Here is a 14,430-nt window from a genome sequence, read left to right as displayed (position 1 = left end):
TAAAAGAAAAAAAAAAAAAAAAAAAAAAATGGTGAAGTGCCCACAAAAGAGAAAATATTAAAGGAAGGGGTAAGCAAGGCCCAGCGTGATAGACACTCGTCCTGGAACAGGGTATAACCATACTCGTGCTTCTGGAGCCGATCACTGTCTTGATTGGGCAGATGTCAGAACAATGGTTCAGTGTGACGAGCACTCGGTCTGGATCAGGGTGTTACCACACTTTCAACTGGCACCGATCACTGTTCTGATTGAACATAAACATGGTCTGACCTCTGGGGAAATAAGAAGTTGACTAATCCTCCCGATGAGCTTGAAGTGAGAGGCAGGTAATGTGTCAGCAATGTAACCTCAGGAACAGTGTGTGTGGCTCAAACGGTTGGAACTGATGTGTGACAGCTACTCAGCTGAGAAACAGCTACTCATTGGTGTATGCTCAGCAGGATACTTAGAAGACTTTGCTGGTGACTTGATGTGTGGTTAGATTTGTGCATGAGTTTGAACTTCCGTGACTGGCCCATCGTGACAGACTCTATGTAAGTAGCCCTGTACGTAAAACCTTGTAATCCGAATCTCAGGTCACTCAGGTTCATGATCTATTGATGGTTGCTCACCTGGTCTCTCACAAATGTGTCATGTAAAGAGAGTGTGTGACACACATAATGGGTAGTGTAACCTATTGAAAAACATGAATCATTAAGCCTAGCTTGCTTTTCACAATTAATGTTGCTTAATGGGCCATTTTATCTTGGGCCAAGTAATGTGTGTTTGCAGGGTGGAAGGGGTTCTTTTTAGGTAAAACGCGACCCCCTCTAGTGTAACACACCAAGTCGGCGATCTCACAGCTCCACAACATGCAACCGTTAAGGCGAAGCTCGCGACTCACTCGCCATACCAACTCAGCTCAACCACCGACACAGGTACCTGAAACTGCAGTCTCCAGCTCTCGGAAGAACCCACGCAAATCATCCCAACGCCGAATCAGATGTACTCCACCTCCGGAGGACTCCGAACCCGAAGTGGAGTCTCTGTCCGAAAAGAACTCATCGGAAGAGGAAGAAGACATGCAGGAAGAGATTCTTCCCAAAGAAACCCGGTATGAAAACAGTCGAACTGCGTTCCAAGGTTTGTATCAAGAGAAACCAGATCTCCTGCGACCATCAAAGAAACCTTTGTCAGCCCGATTCATGACTCAAGAGGCTAGAGAAAGGTATGTCAGTCTCAAACCGAGGAAGTTCATTCACCAGCAGTGTCTCTCTCTCTCAGATAAGAATCTTCAAGATGTTAAAAAGATAGTTGCAGACGCCGGTCTACTCTATACGGTCTGTGACTCTGATTCATTCCAGCCGTCTGTAGTTCGGGAATTTGTTGCCAATCTAGGGGATGCAGAACCTAGAGGAGATGGAGTTGCGGTCTACGTACGAGGATCGTTGGTAGAATTCTCTCCGAGTTTGATCAACACAATGTACTGCATTCCGCACTGTGAGGAAGACCCTAGCTGGATGAAGGAGAAACTTGACAAAGTCTGCACTTTTCTCTCTGGGAACAGAATCAAACGTTGGGAAGACATGAGCTCGAAGTACTTGACAGTTACAAATCAAGTGTTGTACAAACTAGTGTGCTCAAACTGGATTCCAACAATGAGCTACACAGCCATGAATGCTGAACGTCTCCGATTCGTCTACATGCTTCATCTTCGGAAAGGATTCAACTTTGGAAAGTTCATCTACAACCAGATCCTGAGGATGGCTGAGAACACCGAGACTGAAAAGAAAAGAAGGATCATCTTGCCCACCTTAATCCAGCAAGTTATCCTAATTCAGCGCACTATACCTCCAGACAATAGTGATGAAGCAGAGTCAGACTTTCCTAAGCTGGTTGTCAAGGACAAGAAAGCTGGTCTTGGCTCTGGAGCGGATTCGAAGGAACCTAATCTTGAAGAAGACATTGACCATGCAATCTCCTTTCTCAAAGGAATTCGCGGCAGGCTCAGGAGTAAGATGTCTTTGCGGGGTAAATGTGCTTTTGATCACTATCTAATGGTTTTTGTCTTAATGTGCATCTCTGCAGGGGGAGAATATCCACTCCAAGGGGAGAATGAAGACACAGAGAATGAAGACACAGAGAGTGGCTGAGCAGCATGGATGAACCAGCACAACTAAACACAGACTTAGAACCTGTGTCATGTAATTTGTTTCATTTCATGTTTTCGGATTATGTATCGGATTATCCTTAGGAGTGTAACTCATGACATGTGCTTTGATTCGGTTACTAATTGTATCCATTAGTTAGTATTCTATGAGCTCTTGTTCTTGTGAATTCTTGTTTGGGCTATAACATGTGCAGGATGCTGAGAGTGTCACATTCAGACAAAAAGGGGGAGAATGTTAGCTCCAAGTTGGAGCCGGTTCAATGTTGAGCAGAGCAAGTGCTACACGGTTGAACCGGTATGTGACATATCGCGTAACAAAGCCGTTACAAGTTAATGACGTGGCAGATAACCATTACGGAGATATTGCTTCAGAGAGAAGCAATCAGAGATCTCGTCTGTTGGAGAGATATCAGGAAGATTAGATATCTTAGGGAATAGGATATAAAAAGGGAACTTGACAGGGTGTCGAGGTTACGCTTTTGAGAATTGTTTTACATGCTCTGAGGTTTGTTCAGTAGCAGACGTTAGGTTAGCAAACGGTGAAGCTGTCATCGTTAGTGCACTGGGTAGATTGAGAATTGGTCCGTTACAAGTCAGGTTAGACGTTGTATCATTCGGATTAGACTAAGTCCTGTTGGATTGTCTAAAAGATTCTTAATAAAACAAGTTTGTGTTTGAAAATCCTTGAGTGTTCTTTACTTTAGTTATCCTAGATCTTTCACCGGTTTCCTGATAAATTATCTACTTACACTAATTTGTGATATCATAGGTAGGATGTGTTTGAGTTATACGAGCTAGAGCTTTTACCCTATATTGTAATTTTTTGGGTATGAATCTCTATTTTCAGTTTATAAATTCAGTTAAGAAAATGTGTACTTGACGAGCAATACATCACTTTGAGAATTACACAACCTAGGAATCAAATTCAAAGAGATTATATCAAATTTAAGTTAAGTTATGTTATGTTCCAGAGTCTCAATAGTAATGTATATAGTTGTCGTCCCTATCTTAGCATGCATACCCTTCTCCACTCAAGCTTCTTAAAACACTCCTGTTCTATGTGAAAATTGTATAGTCTCCACTAGTTGGTTTGAAATCTGAATTTGTAATGGGTTGTAATTACCTTATAACATGTAACAGCCCTTTTTTTCTCAAAAAAAAAAAACATGCAACAGCCTTTTGATAAAACATATTGAAATATACAGTGGTGAATTTCCTCCATATATATTTTAAATTAGGTTAAACTTGCGTGCTTATAATATATATCAAGTTTCATGCGTATTGATCCTTTAATCTTCTGAAATACATAGTTGGAGCTTATCTTCAATATATATTTAAATTACCACAAATTGAATTTTTTGTGTCAAAACTTCAATATCTAATTTCCAAAACAAATAGCTGGTTACTTTATTTTGCGGAAAAGGGAACATATTTTTGTACGAACACGTCTATCCAATTATATTATTGCAAATTTTTATATAGCCTAGTTTGTATAGGAAAATAATTATAACTTTTGCTTGACCATCTTTATTTGTTCTCCTGATTAAAAATTAAAACCTATGGGATTCAACAAATAGCCATTGGTTAGGATTATGGTCATTGGCGTACATAACTGATCTTTGTGGAGACCCACCACTAAGTTACAAGTTCACTAAACATGCACAAACGGAGAAAATCTGTATCTTTTGCATGTTGGAACATAAAATGATTTTCTTCTTTCTCAATCTCTAGAAAACAACTTTAAAAAGCTTTAGGTAGTTTTTTTTTTGGTAAAAAAAGCTTTAGGTAGTTGAGTTCCATTACATTGATTATATATATGCAAATACAACATGTCAGTTTATTTTATTTTATTTGTTAGCATGCACATAAAGCTAAACACAAATGAAATTCTTTTATATTTTCTTAGTTGTTTACAAATTGCCAACTAAGATTCTTCTTGATTGTTATGCCTATCTTGAAATTCAATGTTCAAAGGTAACAAAGCTCGCCGATGAATATACAATGATAAAAATAAGAGTTACTAGATATTAATTACACAAACACTAGCTGCTTCGCGGACTTTATATTTATCTTTTCCATTATAAATTATCTTCTGTCATTTTCATTTTACGAATCTTTGTTGAACTTTTCCTTCTTCAAATTGTACTTTCCTAATATATGTTTATACAAAGTTATATGTTGCAATTCAGAATCCTAGTGCCAAAGAGGCTACCACATCTTGTCGACAGCCAAATCATCCAATTTCGCCACAGGTGATCATATTTAAATAACCAAACGATGTATTAAGAAGTGCCGACTCATAAGCAGCCAATTACATAAGCACTCAACTACATCATTCTCTAAACCATAATATTATTGTCAGTTTAAATAAGAAAGTAAACATTTTAGTTCAATTTATTGTTTAGTGTTTTACAAAGGACCGGTAAGTCTGCCTGTATTTAGAAATATTGAAACTTACAAATCAATTAAATTAATTAATTATTTAGTTTCTCTAGTAAAGTATGAGATCTATAACCCAACTTTGTCTATAAAACAGTAAAAATAACTGATTCGATATTTAGGTGTGATATACACTCAATTGATAAGCAAACAAGTGAGAATACAATCACTCTAGCTTATTTTATATCTTTGGTCACTATAAATATCGCTCTAGGCAACTTTATAAGATTAGAGAAAGAAAGTATCACAATCTTAATAAATTCATCTACTCATATTGTAATATACATTTATATGTGAGTGGAGTTTTAGTTAACCAACAAACACATATATAAAACCAACCATACATATTAACATAGATCGGAGGGTTGATCCCCGAATTTGTTGACCAAATTAATGTGTCTGATTTGACGGCGATGGCTTCGGCTGGCCAAATTATACATTCCCCGCTATCCCGAGGAGGTCGATGTTTGGTCCGAGTCTATCTAAGCTATATTTTTAATATGGACTTACGTTGAATTCATTTCTTGCATTAGTCTTTGCGGAGATATGCAAATAAGCAAAAAGATACGCAGCCAAAAGTAAACTTCTACCGTAGTGTGTTATATATTAATCAAAACTAAGTTTGCAACTCGAGGGCAGCCGGTAAGACCAAGTTATTTAAATATTTTATTACAAAACAAAAAGTTATAACTAGGGATTAAACAAAGTGTTCTATATAGAATAATATAAGCTCCATGAACATGTGTAAGGCTAATATTAATAGATATAAACTCTTCGCTAAGTATGGCATGTATACTATACTTGGATATTATACATAGAAAAGAGGAAGAAAAGATTTGGGAAAGTTGTTTAAAAATCCAAACCTTTCGCGATAAGTGGAATTAAAAAAAAAAGTAAAAAGAGTTATAACTAATGGATTTTTTTTGTCAGTATTAGTAATGGATTTATAAGTTGAAGAAGGATTAGTTGGCCTTAATCGAGCTCAAGGGGCGGATAACTGATATCACCACCTTAAACTGAGATAATGATAAGACTTAGAAGCTACAAGACATGCACTTCATGTTTTTCTTTTTTACTTATTCACATCTTGCCTATATAGATATATATATTATGTGAATGTCATTTTCATATGATATGCTTCATATCTATCAAGATGGAAGCTTAATCCAATCGTTTACAAAGATCAAAAAGACGAAATCAAAGTATAACCAGTTTAATCTTTTTCTTTTTGTACCAAAACTTTTTGCTGTATAGATTAATATTTCAGTATGGTCTTTCTTTTTCTATTTGATTTAAAAGTGCTAAACTTCTTTCTTTTTTTTTTTGAAAATTTCTCATTTCCTTTTCTTCTTTTTGACATTTTTCTTTTCTTTTTACAACTGAACTGTCCATTTAATTAAAAGAATACTACAAATCATAACATGAATCAATTACAAGAATAAGAAGGTAAAAAACAGACACCTACAGAAGATATCTCCATCGCATTAGTTCCATGAACACAAAGCCATTCCACAAGCTATGCAACAACATCGAAGGTAACAAGTTCCTTGACCTTGCGAATATCAAACCCAAAACCACTCCAAGGAACACCAAAACATCATTAAAATGCACCAAAGCAAACGCAACTGAACTCACAAGAATCGCACACCAAACCCGCGGCTATCCATAAAAGCATTACCTGAGCAAGTATGACGACAGGTAATTGCAAGATTAGTAACCAAGTAAACAATCTAGTAGCTAGCAACAAGTGAAAAGACACAGTTGATCATCTTGAGCCGCTGTGCAGCGTTCTTTTGTATGGTAACTTTTCAAAAGAAGTAGCCTTCTATACCTGAAATTAGAGCTACCTTTCGTCTCACTGAGCAAAATTTGCAGTCGGATTCAGAACGAGGGAGAAGATGATTAACAACAAGCCTGTGAACTGGCCACATTTTCTTTTCTTAAAGATGCATGTAATCCCAAAGACTCGTTTATTGCCATGACCTAAAAGGAAAGGTAATAGCCAAGTGAACATGCCAGAAGGAGAGACCGACTTATATTCAAAGTTATCCTTAATGTGGTAGAAGAATAAAGCTAAGTGTCTCAGTAACCACATGTAAACTAAATGATCTTTATGAACAAGTAAGAGAATGGTGTTACCGTTGGGATGGTTACACTGACAAACTCAGTAGTGAAGAAAAAGAATATTTATGTCACTATTTCGTCAATACCAGGTGATGCAGCATTGAGCATATCTTCAAGATTCAAGTCCCCTAACTACCAAAAAAGAAAAATGGACTAACATATCTTCCATGACGATTAACAAAGTTTCTCAAACCAGACAATGACAAACTCACACACACCTAACTCACTCTTCAACCAGATGATTCCTAATCAGTGAAAAGAAAGTTCTCATCTTACAACTTCAAAGATAGAATCAGTAAGTAAGAGCAGAAACAGTAATTAAAGTTCGAAATTTTAAACCCAATTCGGATCTGAAACTATAGCTATTCTACTGGAAAGCCTAACTCAAACTCTTGCATAAACATATGAGTGTACCGGAGAATCTTCTTCCGCCGGAGGATGCCGAGAAAGTTGGAGGGAGGGGTTTAGCGAGGTTCTTCTAGATAATTGGCAAATTAAACCACTCAATTTTTCCATACACGCTGGTCGGACCGGGTTCGATCATAAATCGATACTAAACTACCAACAACCGCCAAAAAGGCGTGAACCAGGGATGCTTAATAACCAACCAACTTTTTTGTAGGCGGTGAAGAAAACAGTTTGAGGTTCGGAGTTAGCTTCGGGGATTGCTCAGAAAATCATGTCTCGCTGAAAGAAGCATTTTTTACATGGGCTCATCTTCAAGCCCAATAACAATGATTAGCGACCGACTCCTTTGGATATAGTTAGCCTACTAATGATATTAGCAGGGTCTTAAAAATCGGTTTAGGTGGCAACTCGGTTTCATCCGAAACAATTTTCTTAAATTCTGATTTATATTGATTTCTATCGATTTAAACTGTTCTAAATCGGTTTAAACCGATCTAAATTAGTCTAAATATGTTAAATTAAACAATTTAGTGACATATTTTTTGAACATTGGATATTAGTGACAGATTAATTGGTAACGTTTATAGTAAAAAAATCTAATTATTTATTAAATCTATAAGAATTCGAACAGAAATTTAAATGATATTTATATACATATAAATACTACAAATAATTTCAAGTAGTAATAAATAAAGTTTCTATAAAAATCCTCTGCTGATTAACCAAAAAGGACTCAAATCTTTTGTAATAAACAACAGCTTTGTTCGTTTCGAGATCGCCACGACTGGCGTCAGCGACTAAAAATTAGGCATGATTTTTTTCTTTTCTGGTCGCCGGAGTGTAAAACAGAAGACGCAGCGGCAAAATAATAAAAAAATTTGGTGGTTCAGGTGTCGCTAATTAAAACAGCGGCTTGTTTATATGTTTCTCTCTCTTCCCAGCGTTGAGAAACCCAAAGATTCTTTCACCAGATCTTTTATTTTTGCCTTTTGAATTCTGTTTTTGTTCCTTTAGTTTTGAACGCTCGTCACCGTGTCAGCTAACGAACAGGGCTAACATTTAAAAGTTATAAATAAAAATTTAGTATACAAGTTCCTTTCAATTCTTGTTGATCTCATCAAATTAATAAGATTGCAGTAACCTTCTTTAACTCATTTTGTAAGAAAATTAGGAAATTACGAGAAACTGCTTTTTACCTCCTCTCCTGTGTGTGGTGATGGGATGGTTTTCCTCTACATTAATTCTACAACTACAAATATATTAATTGTTCTTAATGATTGGTGAGCCTAAAATTATAATCCCCTTGTACTCTAACGACAAATCATATAACAGTAAACCGAATATTAAAATGAGAAATCGTTATTAAAATAATATCACACTACCCACCACTCTCCCTCAAGGACGGTTAAGAGCATCAGCTACGAAAACTGCTTCCCGTCTTCCTTCACCAAACCCTCACCATCGGTCGCTCTCTTCTTCATCTTGAAGCTTAAGCCAACCTAGCTCAATGTCTCGTTCTTCTTCTATTAACCTTCTTCATTACCATTACCTCCCTTCAGGGCACAACCAATCTTCCTCCCGGTTCTGCCTCACTGCTCCATCTTCATATCGGTGGTCTAGTCCCGAGGACGACTGCTCCATCTTAGCCATGCCCACCACAACTCTCCCTCGCTCTATCTCTCCCTTCAATGTCCCTCATAGTGTTGTGAGTTTTATTTTGTTGTGATTCTTGTTTATTATCATTTTAAAGTTCAAATTAATGAATTGTTTGCATACAACTCGAACTATAGATATCTATTATTTAAAAAAAAAATCAGTGGCTAGCATAAACATATATATATATATATCCGAGTTAATTATGGTGAAACCTCGAATTTATATAACCAGTCATAAACCTCAACACATATTCTGATCATCAGTTGTTTCTGCATGATTCCTTGTCATATGAAAAGTATTATGAATAAATTTTTGTATGTTCTCGCTTAGTGGATTATTATTTTCTCTTGTAAAATTTTGGTGTGTATAGAGGACAAAAAAGCCAAATGGGCAGCAGAAAAAGGAAGAAATAGAGAAAGAGGTATGGGAATCAATTTTAAAGCAGTTTGCATATTTATGCTTATATCTAGGCAAACACCAAGGGATGTTGTTATAAATCTACATACTAATATATACATATATCAAGGTATTGTAGGTGCCCAATTACGTTTCCGATTCAATATTATCTTTGAAATTGTTTCATGAAATATACTGTCCCATGAATGGCACTATATATGATCAAAAATAAGCAGACAAAAAGTTGATAAGTTGTGGTATTTCTACATTTACAAAATAAACTTCCCTGGCAATTTAACGCTTTATCATTTGTTTAAAAGCACAAAGTTTTTCACATAATTTCAGGTAATATTATGGTAACTACTAATTAGTTAGAAAATGTATTAATTTATAATGTTAGGTGTGGATGTTAAGGGAGATGCTAGATGAAGAAGAAAAGACACGTGAGATACTGGAGAGAGTCCAAAAACATGAACATCCTTCTTCTTCTTCCGTTACTCTTCCTGCTTCTCTCCCTCCTAAGGTACCTACTTTTAATACATGTTTCTCCATATATACCTGTGTATATTAATATACTTGTGGCAGAGCAAGTAATGTTTTCCAAGTTTGGATAGAGTAAAAAAGCAGCAAAACCATAATATGTGATGATGATTATAAACTATCATACACGTATTTTTGGTAACGTTGCTTTTAAACCAAGCCTCAGGTCAACCATATAATTATTAATTAATATTTTGCGAATCAAACAAAATAGTTAGATCCGCTTTCTGGACAAAAGGCATGATAAATATTAATAGGGGTGGGCACTTTACCCGATATCCGAAGTGGCACCCGAACCCGATCCGAAAAACCCGAACCGAAATCCGAACCGAAGTAACAAAATACCCGAACGGGTATTGAATAAGGAGAGATTGGATACCCGAACCCGAACGGGTAATACCCGAACCCGAATGGATATCCGAAGATAACCGAACATATGTATAATTAACCTTATATTTCTAGTTTATATCTCTCATTTTATATAAAATATTTATATTGATACTACACATACTTTAAGTTCATATGATATACATACAATTACGGAAAAAAATGATTTGTTATTCACTTAAAATGCATGTCAAATTTTTTATTTCAAAAATTAACAAAAAGATACATCCAAAATTTTTAAAAAATAACTAAATTAGTGTCTTTTTAGTTTTAAAATGTTATGTCCAAATCTATTAACCATTCAATCTATTAGAAATAAAAATTAGTTAACTGAAAGTTATATTTTTAAATACAAGAAACTTGAGAAATGAAAATTTTAATTTTTTTTTTCAAAATCTAAATATCCGAACCCGATCCGAAATAACCGAATCCGAACTAAAAATATCCGAACCCGACCCGAACTACAAAAATACCCGAACGGGTTCTACACCTCTATACCGAAATACCCGAAAATCCGAAATACCCGACCCGAACCCGAACGGGTACCCGAACGCCCACCCCTAATAAATAATAAACCGAGTTCAGGCATCCTCGATTAGAAAATAATGTTTCAAATAAACCATATATTCAATCGCTATTAAGTATTAAGAATATATATGCTGTGAGGTTTAAATATCTAAAATACATATTTTCCTAGTTTTTTAGTAATTGATGTCTTGAGTATTTTGATATTCCTAATTAATTAACATATTAATTATATTTTAAAAAAAAACTTCTAATATTTGAGTAAATAATATATATATCAAACTTGTAAAGAAATAATTTATTATCATTTCTGAAGTAGTAACTATCATTTGTTATGAAAAGGAAAAAACTATTAACGTTTTGTTAGCAGCAGAGCATTCAAACAAGTTACCTTACACTATTATAATGCAGATGAAGGAACTGATAACGGAACTATCGCTAGTGGAAGGGGAAATCTCAAGACTAGAGATTCAAATAAGCCATCTCCAGATAAATCTCAAGCAAGAACAAGATGAAACTTTGAGACAAGCAACAACAAGTTCATCAAGAAGAGCGTGGCAAGCTAATGAGAGTTACAATAATGATGATATAACCACTCATCAAACTCCTGAATTACCAAAATACCCTAATTTCCCACCTCCAAGCCCTATAGTGAACAAAGGCATGATGAAGAATGAAAACAACAACAGCAGATCTCCCACTAGTCATCATCAAGAGAATGCCACATTTGAGACAAGGACATTGCATTTCATCAACAAAGCCATAAAAGGTGATTACACGACCCAAAGCTTCCACAAATCTAACGAGAAAGTTGGATTAGTCGAGAAGGAAAATCATCGGTCTAAGTTGCAAGAGAATACTAATACGAAGAAGGTGATTAGGACGATGAAATCGCCTTCGCCCCTACGTGAACCTAGATACTCCTCTCCGAAGGTGTGTTTTATATATATTTTTTAATTCATGCTTCAGTGACCAACAAAAAAAAAAATTCATGCTTCATTTAGTTCGTTTAATTTACTCTTACTATATGCTTAATATGATGTGTTATTGCAGCCTAATAAGGATCGTGTAGCACTTGATACATCACAAGACCTCCCACCAAAATCTCTATCTAGCACAATTTTAATGGAAGATGGACAAAACATACAGAAGTGGCACCCAAACAAGCTCGCCGAGGACATCATGAAGTGTCTCAATTTTATCTACGTTCGTCTCCTTAGAACCACAAGAGTCATGGAGCTAGAGAAATCGGGTCCTGTCTCGAGATCCGCTCATTTCTCTTTAAGCTCAAAAAGCTTTAGGGTGGACAACACAGCATCCGGTTTGTCTAAATCCGTGAATCTTGTGTCTTATAAAGAATCAAGACAACAAGATCCCTATGGAATATTTGATGTAGAAGCATCTTTGGCTAGAGACATTGGTCCGTACAAAAATCTAGTCATCTTCACTTCGAGTTCTATGGATTCCAAGTGCATTTCGAGCTCTAGCTCAGTTTCTTTGATCCGGAAACTCAGGTACAATTCGAAAAAACTTGGCCACTACTTTTTTTCTTATATAGGCTAAATTTATAGCTATGAACCAAATGCAGGGTGTTGATGAACAATCTCGAGACATATGTACAGTGGATTTGAGAGTGTTGAGCCATCAGCAAAAGCTAGCGTTTTGGATCAACATGTTCAATGCGTGTATTATGCATGTAATATGCTCTACTTCGATATTCTTATTGATTACAAGAGACTTGATAGTTTCTTCTTTTTAAATACAAATCAACGTCCATATTTATGTATATACGTATTCTAATTGCTTCCACGTATGACCAGGGATACTTACAACATGGAGTTCCAAAAACAACTGAGAAATTACAATCTCTTGTTTACAATAAGGTATGTTTTTCTTTTTACCCTTCTAAAATAAACACTAGATGAACCAACTCCAAATTACTCATACGTACCTATTAAAATTCTGCAATAACCGAAGTACAAACTATAGGCTACAATAAATGTTGGAGGCAAAAATATAAGTGCTAATACCATAGAGCATTTTATTCTACGGAAGCCTGCAAACTCTACCATGAGTAAGGTATATGTAAAATTTCAATAATCATCTTCAATTTATCCGACTAATCTTAAGAATTCGCTAATTAGTACATGCATATATAATCATAGGATCGCGAAGAAAGGATCATTCGTAAACTATACGGCGTAGAAACAACGGAACCTAACATCATATTTGCTCTCTCATGCGGAACTCGATCCTCTCCTGCGGTAAGTTATACTTTAAAAAAAAAGTTATACTTCTCACTTTTGTTAAAGCAATCTGCTACAATGAACCTTTTAATGTCTATACTTGAATTAATTTATAAGGTTAATTAGCATTCTTAGTATCATTAGAGCAGTGTTGTATTTTTTATGTTCACTACTTCAAGCACTTGATAGATAAAATAGAGATCTGTAAAAAAAAAAAAAAAAAATAGAGATCTGTTATAGATAAACTGTACATTATCATTTTAAAGTTTTAGATTATCACTATTAATGGTTATTTAATTTTGTAACAATAATGAAGGTGAGGATATACACCGGAGATGGAGTGGCAACAGAGCTAGAGAAATCTAAAATGGAGTATCTGCAAGCCTCGGTGGTGGTTACGGAGGCTAAACGAGTAATCTTGTCGGAGCTTCTGGTGAAACACGCAGCCGATTTCGTGGATGCAAGGGCAGATAACAGCTGCGGAGAGATGGGATCTCTAGTAAAATGGGTTTGCAACCAATTACCAACCTCTGGTTCCTTAAGAAAATCAATGGTGGATTGTTTAAAGAATCAAAACTCCAAAGCTTCTTCTTCATCTCTGGTGGTTGAGAAGATCCATTATGATTTTGAGTTTCAGTATCTTTTAGCCATTTAAGATATAGTAACTTTTTTATTCGTCCTTTTTGGAAATCTTTTGTTTTTAAATAAAAAATATCAAAGTTTGTACTACATTTTTATAAGGTATTGTTACACTGACATGTATTGCCTGATCATGATCCTTTTACATCTTTTCTCAACATCATGGATTATGACAACATACATTACATCTTGTCACCTTCACTTCTTTCTATGGATTTCAAGTTTACTAGAAATATAAAACGACGATAGGAATATGAGCCGGGTTCATCAATAACGTAACATAGCACAATATTGCATGACAGTAAGACACCTTCGGGACCAGGTGAAGCTGCGGAAACATTCCAAACAGGAAGGTGTATACGAAAACACCGTACCACCAAACAGTGGTGAAACCGTGAAAGGACATATATCAGATCGTGCTGCATAAATTAATCTTCAACATTTTTTGGTTCTTTTAATTCCCATAACGTCTGGCCAACCTGTGAGAACATGGTGACTATTGTTGCTCATATATATAGGTTTTCATTTCCGTAGAGACGAAGTACAAGAGGAACAACGCTTGGATAAACTTTAGTCTTTAATTAAATTGTAGCTCGAAATAGATAGTTTCTGTGTGTTGTTTTTTTTTAAATGGTTTTTGAGATTTAAATTATTATGATGTTTTAGATTTTATTGATTAATGATTTTCATGGTTTGATCATGACCATCTTGAGACTTGAATAGTAAGACTGATACGAGATCTAGATCTTGATCCGCGCAACTGTGCGATGTTTGTTTTCTATTTTATATAGGTAGATATTTATTTTAGATTATTAATAATATATATTTTTTAAAATTAATCATATATTTAAATATTTATATAACTATTTCAGATACAATAATTTAATGATTTAATAATTTATATGTTGTAGTTAATCAATT

General features: G+C 35.3%; 1 protein-coding gene, 1 long non-coding RNA gene and 1 pseudogene across 2 annotated transcripts; 2 read left to right on the top strand and 1 right to left on the bottom strand.

Moving 5' to 3' along the window:
- Nucleotides 1-851: 851 nt before the first annotated feature.
- LOC125579001 lies at nt 852-2,132 on the top strand. Its single transcript, XM_048742179.1, has 2 exons — nt 852-2,010; nt 2,068-2,132. Exons 1-2 carry the CDS (start codon nt 852-854, stop codon nt 2,130-2,132), a joined length of 1,224 nt encoding a protein of 407 aa, XP_048598136.1.
- Nucleotides 2,133-4,952: 2,820 nt separating this feature from the next.
- LOC106370397 lies at nt 4,953-7,464 on the bottom strand. Its single transcript, XR_007317215.1, has 3 exons — nt 6,728-7,464; nt 6,420-6,571; nt 4,953-6,266 (listed from the first exon to the last, which is right to left on the bottom strand). It is a non-coding gene; the product is annotated as an uncharacterized LOC106370397 (long non-coding RNA).
- Nucleotides 7,465-8,542: 1,078 nt separating this feature from the next.
- LOC106370396 lies at nt 8,543-13,643 on the top strand (annotated as a pseudogene).
- Nucleotides 13,644-14,430: the final 787 nt, after the last annotated feature.

The sequence above is a fragment of the Brassica napus genome, chromosome A10 (assembly GCF_020379485.1).
Source record: "Brassica napus cultivar Da-Ae chromosome A10, Da-Ae, whole genome shotgun sequence".
Taxonomy (NCBI): Eukaryota; Viridiplantae; Streptophyta; class Magnoliopsida; order Brassicales; family Brassicaceae; genus Brassica; species Brassica napus.
The sequence above is the reverse complement of the archived record's forward strand: the minus strand, read 5'-3'. Positions and strand labels throughout refer to the sequence as shown.

Bases quoted from the DNA above. Each gene is read 5' to 3' on its own strand.
- LOC125579001 (XM_048742179.1), top strand. From the start codon at position 852: ATGCAACCGTTAAGGCGAAGCTCGCGACTCACTCGCCATACCAACTCA. The intron at 2,011-2,067 runs GTAAATGTGCTT...GCATCTCTGCAG, and splicing joins GAGTAAGATGTCTTTGCGGG to GGGGAGAATATCCACTCCAA.